Here is a 15,814-nt window from a genome sequence, read left to right as displayed (position 1 = left end):
GTAGCATCGCAGCATCCATTCATCAAGTGTGTGAAACAAGTGCCTGCTAAAGTTGTGGTAAAAAAGCTGGCGAGAAAACACTGGCCGGGGTATCGCTCAGTTTATTTATGGACATTTCGGGGCCCGCAAACAGTTAGGATTAATGGTTGCGAGTAGGGCTGACTAAAAATGATTATTGTGATAGCTGATAAATAACCAATTATTTTTGTGATGAGTCAACTTCATATAAAATGACTTCTACCGTGATTTGTGGACTATAAGCTGCAACTTTTTCACCCTCATTTTGAATCCTGCGGCTTATAGTCCAGTGCGGCTTATTTATTGATTTATTTAGGTTAATAGGTAACACTTTAATTGACAACAGCGTCATAAAACTGCCGTGAGACTGTCATAATTAAGACATGATTATGACACTATTATGGGCATCGATGAATGAATGAATGTCGTTAAGTATCATCTGGAAAATTTTGCCACCAACGCTCCATTTGTGTCCAGCTCGGATCTTTTACATCTATTCAAAAGTGAGATAATTTGCCGGATGACACAAAATGACATCTGTCATAAGCATTCATTGATGCTCATGGCAGTATAGTGCCAAAATTATGGTGGTTATTATGACAGTTTTATAGTGCTACTGTCAAATAAAGTGTTAACAAATACCAATTAATGAAACAATTGGAAGAGTAACTCAAGAAATAGTTAGCACAGAACATGAATTTTAATTATTATTTACATCTATAACGCTGCAATGCATGCTAGGAGGCGTGTTGGACAACAACAGTGTTGACAGAAAAGTGGCAGCAGAGGTTGACTGTCTTCCCCAAGAGAGCAGTGATGGCCAAATGAAGCTTTGCAGGCAGGTGGTCATGGTGGTTCATGTGGTCTTATAACAGTCTTATGATGTCGCTGTCAAATAATGTGTTACCGGTTAATATCTTTTGGTGTAAATATCCCATAATACAGTGAGGACAGCTGCAGCTTATCCATGAACAAATGCCGTTTTTGTGTCAAATTTGATGGGTGGCAGCTTATAGTCAGGTGCTCCTTATAGTCCAGAAATTACGGCAATTACTATTTTATTACTCTGGAAATCTGAGAAGTACTATGACTATGAACATTATGAAACTGTTCTGTATCATTGTTTTCAAAAGCAAAATCAAATGTTTGCAAATTTTTATCTTTTGATTAACTATAAATATACAGGTCATTAGCATATTGTGATCAAGTTCATTATTTTCTGTAATGTACTGATAAACATGAGACTTTCATATATTTTAGATTCATTACACACAACTGCAGTAGTAGTAAGTTTATTGTTTTAATATTGATCATTTTGGCAATAAAATCAAGAAAAAACAAAAAATGGCTGTCTCAAAAAATTAGCATATTATGTCATCTGAATCAACGAATTAACTCAAAACACCTGCGAAAGATTCCTGAGGCTTTTAAAACCTCCCAGCCTGGTTCATTCCTCAAAATTATTATTAATTACAGAAAATAATGAACTTTATCACAATATGCTAATTTTTTTAGAAGGACCTGTAATTATCTTTCAAAAAAAAAATTAAAAAAATCTAATTTATTTATAGAAATAAATAGGGATGTCCCAATCGCACATTTTTGAGTCCGGGTCACCTGATTTTGGGAATCCGCTGATACCGAGTCTCGATCCGATAAAAAAAGTCTTTATTTATTTATTTTTTTTACAAAAGTTCCCAAAGTTTTACAGTAGTGTTACTGTTTACAGCACTTCCTGTTTTTTTTTTCACAGCAGTGTTGCGGAGTATAGTTGTTGTTTTTTTCTTTTGGCAATGCAATTGTATTTCTGGATTATTTTTGCTGCTTTTTATTTTTTTTAATTATTCCGATCCTCTGATAAATGACCTGATCGGCCCGATTTCCGATCAACTGATTGGATTGGGTACACCCCTTAAAATAAATATAGTTCGGACAATTTATAGATCAGCAATGCCTTTTAACAGTGAATTAACTGGATAATATTTGTTGATTTAATCGAATAATCAAATAATTGTTCATTTAGTTGAGTAATTATGGCAGACCTAATGGTGATCCATGCTTATTGTCCATAATAGGTGTCCAGTTAGACAGTATTCGGTCCATAGGGAGGAGAAAAACAGTCCTCGAGCGAGCATGGAGTTGTCGGACGGCTTACTGCTCCAGGTCAACAATGGCGAGCAGTGGTGCAACCAATGGAAGCGGCCTAACGACGATTCTGTAAGCTTTGCACACGTTTGTGCACCAAAAGGAACATTATTGTTATTAATATTTCTATTTTTTGCTTGAAGGACCGTAGCACCAGTCCTTCCGTCCTGCGCTGTGTGGCCACCACGTGGAAGGAGGGTCTACTGAACAGGAAGAGGCCATTCGTAGGCCGCTGCTGCCATTCATGCACGCCACAGAGCTGGGTAATTTTACACACTGCTGCGAATGAACTCTTAACCATTAGCGTAATTGAGCAGGAGACATTTGATAGGTTTATTATGGTAGTTGCTGTCGTGTCAGACTGCAGCTCGCCGAGTCAATTAACGTTTCGCAGTAACATTAAAAAGTCAATTTACTATGATGTTTCTTTTGAGACCAAATGATGATGAGCATAATTTCTGACTAATGGTGTTTATTTGCATTCTCACCGCAGGAGAAGTTGTTCAATCCCAGTATTCCTTCACTGGGGTTACGTAACGTCATCTACATCAATGAGACACACACCAGGTAGACCCCAGTCGCAATGATTTTCCATATCAACATGTACTGCCTTTTGTGTCTAGATCCAAATATACATACAGTGGGGCAAATAAGTATTTAGTCAACCATTAATGTGCAAGTTCTCCCACTTGAAAATATTAGAGAGGCCTGTAATTGTCAACATGGGTAAACCTCAACCATGAGAGACAGATTGTGGGAAAAAAAAAAAAACAGAAAATCACATTGTTTGATTTTTAAAGAATTTATTTCCAAATTAGAGTGGAAAATAAATATTTGGTCAATACCAAAAGTTAATCTCAATACTTTGTTATGTACCCTTTTTTGGCAATAACGGAGGCCAAACGTTTTATGTAACTCTTCACAAGCTTTTCACACAATGTTGCTGGTATTTTGGCCCATTTCTCCATGCAGATCTCCTCTAGAGCAGTGATGTTTTGGGGCTGTCGTTGGGCACGGACTTTCAACTCCTTCCACAGATTTTCTATGGGGTTGAGATCTGGAGACTGGCTAGGCCACTGCAGGACCTTGACATGCTTCTTTGTTGCCCTGGCTGTGTGTTTGGGATCATTGTCATGCTGAAAGACCCAGCCAGGTCTCATCTTCAATGCCCTTGCTAATGGAAGAAGATTTTCACTCAAAATCTGTCGATACATGGCCCCATTCATTCTTTCCTTTACACAGATCAGTCTTCCTGGTCCCTTTGCAGAAAAACAGTTCCAAAGCATGATGTTTCCACCCCCATGCTTCACAGTGGGTATGGTGTTCTTCGGATGCAATTCAGTATTCTTTCTCCTCCATCAGGAGAACCTGTGTTTCTACCAAAAAGTTCTATTTGGGTTTCATCTGACCATAACACATTCTTCCAGTCCTCTTCTGGATCATCCAAATGCTCTCTAGCGAACTGCAGACGGGCCTGGACGTGTACTTTCTTCAGCAGGGGGACACGACTGGCAGTGCAGGATTTGAGTCCCTGGCGGCATTGTGTTACTGATAGTAGCCTTTGTTACTGTGGTCCCAGCTCTCTGTAGGTCATTCACTAGATCCACTCGTGTGGTTCTGGGATTTTTGCTCACCGTTCTTGTTATCATTTTGACGCCACGGGGTGAGATCTTGCATGGAGCCCCAGATCGAGGGAGATTATCAGTGGTCCTGGATTTCTTTACATCTAGCATTTTACCTATTGCAGATTGTCTTCCCAGCCTGGTGCAGGTCTACAATTTTGTCTCTGGTGTCCTTCGACAGCTCTTTGGTCTTGGACATAGTGGAGTTTGGAGTGTGACTGACTAGGGTTGTGGACAGGTGTCTTTTATACCGATAATGAGTTAAAACAGGTGCCATTAATACAGATAACGAGTGGAGCCTCGTTAGACCTCATTAGAAGAAGTTAGACCTCTTTGACAGCCAGAAATCTTGCCTGTTTGTCGGTGACCAAATACTTATTTTCCACTCTAATTTGGAAATAAATTCTTTAAAAATCAAACAATGTGATTTTCTGTTTTTTTTTTTTTTTTTCCACATTCTGTCTCTCATGGTTGAGGTTTACCCATGTTGACAATTACAGGCCTCTCTAATCTTTTCAAGTAGGAGAACTTGCACAATTGGTGATTGATTAAATACTTATCTGCCCCACTGAATGTAGAGGTTCAACTATCAATTAAGTCGAGTAATTTGATTAGAAAAAAAGATTTGAATTAAATTTTGCTGCTCCGAGTATTCGTTTAATTAAAGTGCAGTTGTAATGGTTTGTTTTGAAATTGTTTTCATTATGTTTTATTGAAATGGGTGGATACACTGCCCGTTAGTGGCAACAGTGAATATGATATAACTCATTTCACATGGCTAAATCCAGCTGCTCCTTTGTTTAATGCAGTCGTGATATTGTATAGGTATATGTTGCCATTCTTTGTGGGAATATGTGTTTCAAACATTTGTTAAGAGAATTGTAAAAAATGTTAGCATTTTGTAGCATTTAAGCTAGAGGACTTTTGCTATTTAAGTAAGCCAATTGTTCTTTTGTTGTACTTAGATCCTCTTTTTTTCTTAAATACTATTTGAGGCTCAGCTCAGGTATTTGAATTTTTTTATCTGATTACTCGATTACCATAATTTTCGCACCATAAGGCGCACCTGACTATAAGCTGCCACCCACCAAATTTGACACGAAAACAACATCTGCTCATAGATAAGGCACACTTGACTTTAAGACGCAGCTGTCCTCACTGTATTATTGAATATTTACACCAAATGATATTCACCGGTACCACTTTATTTGACAGCGGCATTATACGACTGTCATAAGACCAAATGAGCCACCATAAATTCCACCATTCATTGCTTGAAGAAGCTTCATTTGGCCATCACTGCTCCCTTGGGCGAGACAGTCAACCTCTGCTGCCATCTGCTGTCAACACTGTTGTCGTCCAACATGCCTCCTAGCATGCATTGCAGCGTTACAGATGTAAATAACAATCAAAATTCATGTTCTGTGCTAATTATTTCTTCAGTTACCGTTCCAGTTGTTTCATTAATTGCTAGTTATCGTATTTGGTAACACTTTATTTGACAGTGGCGCCGTAAGACTGTCATGAGACAATCATAATTATTATACGACGCTGTCATGAGCATTAATAAATGCTTATAACTGATGTTATTTTGTGTCATCTGGCAAATTATCTCAGTTTTGAATGGGTGTAAAAGAGCCGAGCTGGACATAAATGGAGTTAGTGACATAATTTGCCGGATGACACTTAATGACATCTGTCATAAGCATTCAGTAATGCCCATGATAGTGTCATAATTATAATGGTCTTATGACAGTCTTATGACGCCGTTGTCAAATAAAGTGTTACCTATTTACCCAAATAAATCAACAAATAAGATGCACTGGACTGTAAGCTGCGACATTCAAAATGAAGGAAAAAAGTAGCGGATTATAGTCTGAAAATTACAGTATTCAAACTAACTAGTTATCAATTAATCAACGACTAAAATAATCGATAGCTGCAGCCCTAAATGTATAGCCTATATTAAAATTACTTTGAGTAACACTTTGACAGTGGGATTATAAAACAATCATAATTATGACATGTCACTGTCATGAGCAATAATTAATGCTTATGACAGATCATTAAGTGTCATCCGGCAAATTATGTCACTTTTGAATGGATGTAAAAGATACCGACTGGACATAAATGGAGTAGGTGACATGATTTTCCGGATGACACTTGCTCGTGACAGTGTCATGTCATAATTATGACGGTTAGAGATGCCGATCGATCGGGCCCGATCACGTCATTTTCAAAGTATCGGAATCGGCAAAAAAATATCGGCCATGCCTTTTTTAATATATATACAGTACTGTGCAAAAGTTTTAGGCAAGACACCTGCCTAAAACTTTTGCACAGTACTGTATATATATCTTTTAATTATTAAATTTATTAGGATCATGGAAGCTTCCACTTGGGGAAAACATATACATACAGTATATCCTGTATATACATAATATAATAAAAATATACAGTACTGTGCAAAAGTTTTAGGCAGGTGCCCTGCCTAAAACTTTTGCACAGTACTGCATATTTTTTAATCAAATCGTTTTCTAATTGTATTTAACGTTACAGACATAATATGTTACACTCATCCAGAGTCTTTAGTTTAGGCTTAAGGTAGGGTTATCAAATTTATCCCGATAACAGCGGTAATTAATTTTTTTAAAAATGTATCACGTTAAAATATTTAACGCAATTAATACATGCACTGCACGACCCACTCACGCATTCTCGCGCTCAATCTGTAATGGCGCCGTTTTACCAATATAGAGAGATAATAGGCAGCGTAAAATGAGAAGAGTGAATTTTGGCAGCCTTTGGAGCCTTTTTTTAATTGGCTAAAGCCTTACAATCCCTCTCCCTACGATTAGAAATATCATGGGAAGCAATGTGGGGAAGCAAGGTAGCAATTGATCTTTTACTTAACACCTAATATTATTTCCCAACGCAGAGAAGATATATCAAATGGTAGCACTACGCACAGTCATGGTTCCTCTTCCCATCATGCATTTGGGCATGGCTACAGTATCATTTACTGAAAGCTCAACAAATACACTAGATGGCAATATTTAGTCACAATATACAAAGTCACAAGTCTTTCTATCCGTGGATCCCTCTCACAGAAAGAATGTTAATAATGTAAATGCCATCTTGAGGATTTATTGTCATAATAAACAAATACAGTACTTATGTATTGTATGTTGAATGTATATATTCGTCCGAGTTTTATTCATTTTTTTCTTAATGCATTGCCAAAATGTATATGATCGGGAAAAATTATCTGTAATGATTGAAATTTAATCGGGAGCAAAAAAAAGTAATCGGATCGGGAAATATCGGGATCGGCAGATACTCAAACTAAAACGATCGGATCGGGAGTTAAAAAAAACATGATCGGAACAACCCTAATGACGGTCTTATGACAGTCTTTTGAACTTACCGTCCAAAAAAGTGTCACCGTACTTTGGGATCAACTGTCATTAACGGGGAAGCTGCCTCAATCGTTTTCCCCCTAAAAAAATCTTCAATTAGCACTTAAACTAGCGAAGTGCAAAGTAAATATACAGACTTAAAAAATAAAATAAAAATCATGTGTGCAGTTGAATGTTGTCAAGCTTAAACAATGTCAGCTGTAGTAGTGGAATCTCAATTGTTATCATAAACATTCCAAAAGTGCCTGTACAATGACTATGAAGTTGAATCTCATCACTCTTGTAGCAAAATGGGAGTCCAAAAGGCACAACAAGGTAATATTGACTCACGCACTGCAGAATAAGCACCAGTCTACAGTAATGGAAACATGTGTAATGAATTGTGTGTAACATAGGAGTAGACGGTTGAATAATTGAAACGTCAACTGCATCACATGTTTCGCACTTGTGTGACCTTCATTAAGCTGTTAAAATATACACACTCCTAAGTATATCCTATGCTCGTACAGTGGAAACTCCAAATTGGGATACAATGATTTTGGTGGTGTGTGCAGGCAGCGTGGCTGGTTGGCCCGGCAACTGAGCTACGTACTCTTCGTCATGGAGCGGGACGTACACAAAGACATGTTCCCCCGGAATGTGGTGGACAACGTACTCAACAGCAACAGGTAGTAGCAAAACATGAAGAAAAAGTCAATCTTTTCTCAATTTAAGGGAAAATAAGCAATTCCGTTGCAGTGTGGAGAGTGCCATATTGAGCGTGGCGTCTGATGACATTACTTGCGAGCACAGCAAGTCTGTCAGGAAAGTCAAGCAGAAAGCACGACGTTTCCTCCAGCAGATGGTGGCCAGCGTTTCGCCGGCTTTCATCAGGTATGAGCACCAAAATTAAATATATGAATACGTGCATTTTTACTGCAAAATTGTCCGATATGCATATGTGATACATCATTGGAAAGTTTAAAATCTCAATTTTCTGGGGGAAGAAAAATTTTGAACAGGAGGGTATTTAAAAAAAAAAAAAAAAAAAAAGATTAAACAGCGAAACCCTAAATGGAGGTGAGAGCACGCGAGAGCAGAATTACAGACGCCATGACTTTAACGAATTATTATCGCGTACTTGCCTTGTTTCGATCCAAAAACTCCATGTAGCATGTATCTTCACCGAGTGTCAAGACACAGCTGTGAATGGCCACAGTCGGATTTATGGGGGATTTTATGGGTGAAACATGGTAATATAACAAGGGTCGTGATGCAGAAATTGCAGACATCAAGGAGTGGTCGAGATGTTTTTTCATATATTTACCCTTATAAACGATTTTTTTTTTCTTCTTTCTTTGGAGCGATTATATATCATCTAACATATCGGGGAAAATGCGAAAGTAACAAAAAAAAATAGAAGTGAGTGATAGTTATGAGACAGATATCCGTGACTTTTACAGACACCAATTTTTTCATTCTGACATAATTTGTTTAACAGCTAAAATATGTGAGTGAATACCTTTTTAAAGTTTTTTTTTTTTTTTTTAAACGAAATATTGGACATCGAATAATGATTCTAAGCTAAAAATGACAGACATTTTGAATAATAAATATTATTACTTCTATTTATGGCTAGGTTGAAACAAAAGCGGTTGCGCGACCTCTGTAAACGGGGGTTTCCAGGGTAAAAGGGACAACTTAAAAATAGTTTGGGGGCTTAATGGGCCATGAATCTGCTATGGCAGCATATGGACATATTGCTCTATCAAACACAACAGGTGTTTTGGCTTAAAATACGACAGTTTATTTTAAAAAGAGGTGCAAGCGCAGAAACTACTTTTTCAGCCTTGTATTATATAAATATATAAACTTTTCATTTTATTCCATCCTAGCTGTCCTTTTTTCTTGTGCAACATGAAATATTTTTATCATGCTTCACCCATCAAAGTCAGTGGGCGTGAACTGGGCGGGGCTTGCGTAAAAGTATTGCTTGAACCTTTCAATGCGCCGGTGGTATTTTGCAAAAATATAAAGAAAGAAAATTTGAAATAAACGTAAATATTGAAATAAATACAAAAATGTTAAAAATAAATTTAAAAAAGAGAGTCAAACCAATTAAAATAAATCTTGAAATAAGCAAAAATTGAAATACAGCATATGAATGAATATTGAAATATGTTTATACTAGCATATAACATTAAATTGACGAATTTAAATCTTTATGTATTTACTGTATATACAGTGATCCCTCGCTACTTTGTGCTTCAAAATTAGCGCCCTTAGTCCGTCGCGGGTTTAAAAAAAGTAAATAAATTCAGTAATTTATTTAAAAATGTTAAGATAATTGCATGTATACATGTAAAAATCATTGTTTTCTTGTCTTTCTTATAATTATTACATTTGCCGTGCTTAAAAACCATTTATAAAAATATGCATAAGCATTTTTTTTTTCATTTGGGGGGGAAAAGGGAAAAACATGTCTTCTGTGTATCTCCTTCAGATGCTGGTAAGTCTAAATAAATATATTGAACAATATTTAATATTTAAATTTAAATGTTCATTTTTTCCTCCCCCAGAAAATTGAGAATTTAAGCTTTCCAATGATGCATCACACATCCATATTGGACAATTTCTAAATTTAGCCAAATCAGAGTCTCAGAGTGGAACTTCAAGTCACCTGAGTGTTTTCCACCATATATACTTTAATGTAAATAAGCTCTACTTCGCAGATTTTCACGGGGGCGGTTTCCAATTAACCGGGAAAAACGAGGGATCACTGTATTTATCTTTGCCACTCATGGTCCTCCATTAAAAGGAAACTGAAAACGATTTGAATAAACCAGACCGAAATGTGGCATTTATTGAAAATGACCAAAATGATATTTTAATGCTAACTTGTCATCATTTCCATTTTCCAAAACCAGGCTTACAGGCTGGGTTCTCCTGCGGCTCTTCAACGGTTTCTTCTGGAGCATTCAAATCCACAAGGGCCAGCTGGAAATGGTCAAGAAAGCAGCAGTCGAGGTCATTATTATGATTATTTTGGCGCAAAATGCACAAAAACAAGTCATAAATTGTCTGCTTGGTGTTCAACACATAAAGCACAACGCTCCCATGGTCTTCCTGCCCGTCCACAAGTCGCACATCGACTACCTTCTCATCACGTTGATCCTCTTCTGTCACAACATCAAAGCGCCGCACATCGCCGCCGGCAACAACCTCAGCATTCCCATCCTCAGGTGAGTGGCCAGGGAGCAAATGAAAATGGCAAGGTTACTGTACAAACATGCTTTTTGGGCTTTCAGCACCCTGATCCGGAAACTGGGAGGATTCTTCATTCGGCGGAAAATGGAGGAGACCGGTGATGGAAAGAAAGATGTTTTGTACAGATCGCTCTTGTACGCTGTGAGTCTGTTACAAGCCTTTTTTTTTTATCAGTCAATAGCCATGTTTCAGCTCTCCTGATTCAAATGGATTGGACATCTACAGTGGTATGAAAAAATATCAAAGTATAAAATCACCATCAAATTTGATCTGATCTTGTCAAAATTACACAGATGAAAAAACAGGGTCTGTTTTAACTAAAACCACCCAAATATTTATAGGTTTTCATATTTTAATGAGGATAGTATGCAAACAATGACAAAAAGGGGAAAAATAAGTAAGTAAACCATCACATTTAATATTTTGTGGACCCCCCTTTTGCTGCAATAACTTCAACCAGAAGCTTCCTGTAGCTGCAGATCAACCTGGCATATCGATCAGGACTAATCTTGGCCCATTCTTCTCTACAAAACTGCTGTAGTTCAGTCAGATTCCTAAGATGTCTGGCATGAAGCGCTGTCTTTAGGGCATGCCACAGCATCTCAACGGGGTTCAAGTCTGGACTTTGACTTGGCCATTCCAAAACGTGAATTTTGTTCTTCAGAAACCATTCGGAAGTTGATTTACTTCTGTGTTTTGGATTATTGTCTTGTTGCAGCGTCCATCCTCTTTTTAGCATCAACTGTCTGACAGACGGCCTCAGGTTTTCCTGCAAAACATCCTGACAAACTTTTAAATTCATTCTTCCATTAATGATTGCAAGTTGTCCAGGCCTTGCGGCAGCAAAACAGCCCCCCAAATCATGATGCTCCCTCCACCATGCTTCATGGTGGGGATGAAGTGTTGATGTTGGTGAGCAGTTCCATTTTTCCTCCACACATGACTTTGTTTGTTACTCCCAAACAATTCAACTTTGGTTTCATCTGTCCACACAATATTTTGCCAAAACGTCTGTGGCGTGTCCAAGTGCCTTTTTTCGAACATTAAACGAGCAACAATGTTTTTTAGACAGCAGTGGCTTCCTCCGTGGATTCCTACCACAAGCACCATTTTTGGCCATAGTTTTACATATAGTTGATGTGTGCACAGAGATATTGGACTGTGCCAGTGATTTCTGTAAGTCTTGAGCAGACACTTTAAGATTCTTTTTTACTTCTTTGAGTATTCTGCGCTGAACTCTTGGCGTCAACCTTGGTGGACGGCCACTCCTTGGGAGACAAGCAACAGTGCCAAACTCTATCCAACTTCTCTGACTGTCGATTGATGAACATCCAGACTTTTAGAGATGGTTTTGTATCCTTTCCCAGCTTTATACAAATCACCAATCCTCGATCGCAGGTCTTCAGAGAGCTCTTTTGGCCGAGCCATGATGCAGACAATGCTTCTCATCAAGACAATTCTTACCAGGTGTGTGTTTTATAGTTGGCAGGGCAGCCTTAAACCACTCATCAGTGATTGGGCACACACCCAACTTAAATTGATTGGTAAAAATTGGTTTTAATTGCTCTTTAAGTCTTAGCAGAGGGTTCACTTACTTATTTTTCCCCTCTTCTGTCATTGTTTGCATGCTACCCTCATTGAAATATGAAAACCTATAAATGTTTGAGTGGTTTTAGTTAAAGCAGACACTGTTTTTACATCTGTGTGATTTTGACAAAGATCAGATGACATTTGATGGTGATTTTATGCAGAAATGTGAGAAATTCCAAAAGGTTCAGATACTTTTTCATACCCCTGTGCTATTGACAAACTAATTTAAATTTCCATTTGAAGGATGAAAATAGTCACATGATTGGATATCTATAATTGTCAATGGCAATGAGAGTTAACTACAGTTATCTACAGTGTAGCACTACAGGCATTTAATTATTTATACATCTGCTAATATGTAAATGTCAAGCATTCTAAGTACACAAGAGTGAAAACATTTTTTTTCGTTGTTTTTTTTTTCTGAAAGCAGCAATTTATTAGTGCATTTGCCTGCATGTTGCTTGCTTTTGTGACCCACTGCACTGTACATTGACCAGCCAAAGTAATTGCATGCTGAGCCAATAAGATAAGTGCTATCAGCTGACGACAGTTGCAAACACGTGCACGACTGTGCGTGCGTTTCTAATAATGGCCGACTTGTGCAGTTTGACCTTCAAAAATTGCACTGCATAATCTCATCTAATGCTCAAAAGTACACCAAGACGGCGCCCACTCAGCAATATGAACAAATGTAACAATGTGTAGCTGGCAGTGATCCCAAGACAACAAAGTCAATGTCTTTGCAGCTGAATGGAGGCTGAGGGTTTATTTCAGGACAGAGCGTCTCCCCTTTATGTCCTTAGCTGGCAAAGGATACTGTTACACAACGCTTGTGTCCAAATTGTGGCCTGCGGGCCATGTTTTTTAATTTGAAAATGACGTTTGGTCTAATTCTCCAGTACACAGAGGAGCTTTTGCGTCAGCAGCAGTTCTTGGAAGTCTACCTGGAGGGCACACGCTCCCGCAGCGGCAAACCGTCCACGGCGCGCGCCGGCATGCTGTCCATCGTGGTGGACGCCCTGGCAACCGGCTCTGTCGGCGACGTGCTAGTGGTACCGGTGGGCATCTCGTACGACCGCATCATCGAGGGAAACTACAACAGCGAGCAGCTGGTGAGGTTGTCGTCCTCGATACCTGCTTGGAAGGTGAACGAGGAGATGTTTGAAGTGTTACGTGCGAGCAGGGTAAACCCAAGAAGAACGAGAGCTTGTGGGGGATCGCGTGCGGCGTTTTCAGGATGCTGAGGAAGAACTACGGATGTGTTCGCGTGGACTTCAACCAACCGTTTTCCTTGAAGGTGAGCCTTTTATTTTGAAGGGCTGTCGTTAAAATCACGGCTAACTGCTACAACACACGCTACGAGCTGACAACTGCCATTTGACAGTGATAGATGTCTAATCGATTTAGACTGGGAAGCAGTGTTGTTTTCGTCATCGATGACAACCACGCAGGATTGTTTTTATCAGCCATTTTAATTTTCATCTTAGTCTTTTGGACGAAAATGCTTATTAGTCTCAGTCATATTTTAGTCATTTTGTCTAGTTTTAGCCAACGAAAAAAATTTCGTCTAGGTTTAGTCGACAATTCTCAAAATGTTTCGTCTATAAACTTCAAATGTTTTAGTCCATGAATAAATATATAAATGAAAGGTTTCCAACAATTTCGAATGAACATGACAGACGAGCACATAACTATAGTCTCCAGTGACATTTTCATGATGATAGTACACATTCAACCGGAAAACCGCACATTATTTGCAGTCATTTAAGGTCACCTGGACGCCACGAACAGTATGTAAAATGTTTTCTGAGAGTTTAGGAAGACATAGAGTCACCGGGCTAAATGCTAATGTGAACGCTATGCTAACGCTACAAAGTAGTACAAAGTACTCAGCACAGACTAAAGACTAAAGCAACATAGCATATCTAGCCAAGATAAGAAAGCAAAACTTACCAAGCAGCACCTAAAAAATGTTTCACAAAATGAGCCTGGAATGGATAATCACCCGGTGAGTAAGCATGTGTGTGGGGCGAAGGGTCGGGGAGGAGGCACAGCACGTCACATGAGTGACACGACCAAACACTGCTAATGTGTTTTAACTACACATACAATAAGAAAATATCACACACACATTGTGAATTCATGATGGAAACTATGGTGAATTTTCATTTCGTTTTCGTGTCGTCAGACGACAACTGGCATCCATCTCGTTATGTTTTAGTCTCCCAAGACACATTTTCAGCGCGTCATCGCGACGTCGACGTCATGAAAAAATTGTTCGTTGAATTTAATATTTTCGTTATCGTCATCGTTGACAAAAAGGACACTGCAACAACGAAAATATTTCGTTAATGAACACTTTTTTCATGACGATGACGAGATTATAACGAGCTAAAAACGTGTTTTGGGAGACTAAAACGTACCGAGATGAATGCCATTTTTCCTCTGATAAAACCACAACGAGACGAAAATGCGCAGTAGTTTCCACCACATGTTCACAATGTGTGTTATTTTATGTGTAGTTAGCCTCCATCGTATCAGTTGTGTCACTCATGATGTACTACGCCCCCCACCCTCCTTTCCGACTCACCAGTGTTTCGACTCCAGTCTCCGTGCAGGCTTGCACACACGGTAAGATTTGTTTTCTTGGCCAGAGAGGATATGCAATGTTGCTTTAGCCTTTAAAGGTCTGTGCTGAGTGATCATCAGTCACACACTAAATGTAACTCGTAGCATTAGCATAGCATTCGCCTTAGCATTAGGCTAATGCTAACCGTGAGCGTCATCTTAAAATCTTTTATTTACAGTTTGTGGCGTCCAGTTGGGTATAATTAATTGACAGACGGTAATGTATTGTTTTCTTGTTGAGTGTGTATTATCACCAAGTTGGTGTAGATAAACGCTACATTATGTACTCGTCTGTCAATGTTCATTCGAAATAGTTAATTTTGCAGACCAAAACATTTTGATTAATTGTCAGCTAAAACTAGACAAAATTTGTCTTGAGTTTTTGTTGACCAAAACTGGACAAAGACAAACACATTTTGAGATGATTGAAATATGACTAAGACTAATAAGTATTATTGTACAAAAGACTATAAAAATTAAAAGGGCTGCCAAAAACAACACTGCTGGAAAGGCTGACTGAATATTTCTGAAACAATCATTCACAGTTCAAACAGATTGGATGTCTATTACCATAAATGGCAGCTAATAAGTTATGACACCAGAGTATGTGGTGTGGTAGTTAGCAAATGCTATCTACTACAACACATACTCTTGAAATGTGAGCATTTTACTCATTTTTTTGTCGTTGTTGAACACAGGAGTACCTGGACAGCCAGAGAAGCCGTCATATTCCGCCGCCGTTGTCTCTTGAGCACGCATTGATGCCCACCATCATAGATGCTCAGTAAGTGCGGTACTCTTTCCCCTTCAAACTGACAAATAACAGCTGTCAAACGCTGCCCTCTTCTTCACAGCAGGCTCTGTCGTTTGACATTTTGCACACAGCACTTGAATTGACATTCCCTCAGGGTCACTTCAGTTCAGAGCACAATGCTGCGCCGCACCTGCCCGTTATTTGTACTGTACCCCGCAGCTCTTAATAATAATCATGTAATGATCTCTCAGTGACACTTTTTGTCCCGGTTCAGGCCCGACGCTCAGCCGTTCGACCGTCAGGACGAGGGCCAGCAGAACAGAGAGCTTCCCGAAGATCTATGTCGACGGCAGTTGATTAACAACCTCGCCAAGCACGTTCTTTTCAGTAAG

The 15,814-nt window shown here is 38.8% G+C and overlaps 1 protein-coding gene across 1 annotated transcript in view; it reads left to right on the top strand.

Moving 5' to 3' along the window:
• gpam (glycerol-3-phosphate acyltransferase, mitochondrial) overlaps positions 1–15,814 on the top strand; it is a 34,676-nt gene that overhangs the window by 2,688 nt on the left and 16,174 nt on the right. Inside the window, exons 2-13 of the mRNA XM_057826446.1 lie at positions 2,094–2,235; positions 2,307–2,426; positions 2,657–2,730; positions 7,759–7,872; positions 7,943–8,077; positions 10,111–10,210; positions 10,289–10,425; positions 10,492–10,591; positions 12,940–13,152; positions 13,224–13,337; positions 15,367–15,452; positions 15,697–15,809. Of these exons, the coding sequence (XP_057682429.1) occupies positions 2,152–2,235; positions 2,307–2,426; positions 2,657–2,730; positions 7,759–7,872; positions 7,943–8,077; positions 10,111–10,210; positions 10,289–10,425; positions 10,492–10,591; positions 12,940–13,152; positions 13,224–13,337; positions 15,367–15,452; positions 15,697–15,809 (1,390 nt within the window). The 5' untranslated portion in view covers positions 2,094–2,151. The remainder of the gene's footprint in view (positions 1–2,093; positions 2,236–2,306; positions 2,427–2,656; positions 2,731–7,758; positions 7,873–7,942; positions 8,078–10,110; positions 10,211–10,288; positions 10,426–10,491; positions 10,592–12,939; positions 13,153–13,223; positions 13,338–15,366; positions 15,453–15,696; positions 15,810–15,814) is intronic.

The sequence above is a fragment of the Corythoichthys intestinalis genome, chromosome 21 (assembly GCF_030265065.1).
Source record: "Corythoichthys intestinalis isolate RoL2023-P3 chromosome 21, ASM3026506v1, whole genome shotgun sequence".
In the NCBI taxonomy this organism is placed as follows: domain Eukaryota; kingdom Metazoa; phylum Chordata; class Actinopteri; order Syngnathiformes; family Syngnathidae; genus Corythoichthys; species Corythoichthys intestinalis.
Note: the sequence above shows the minus strand (reverse complement) of the source record. Positions and strands in the feature narration are given on the sequence as shown.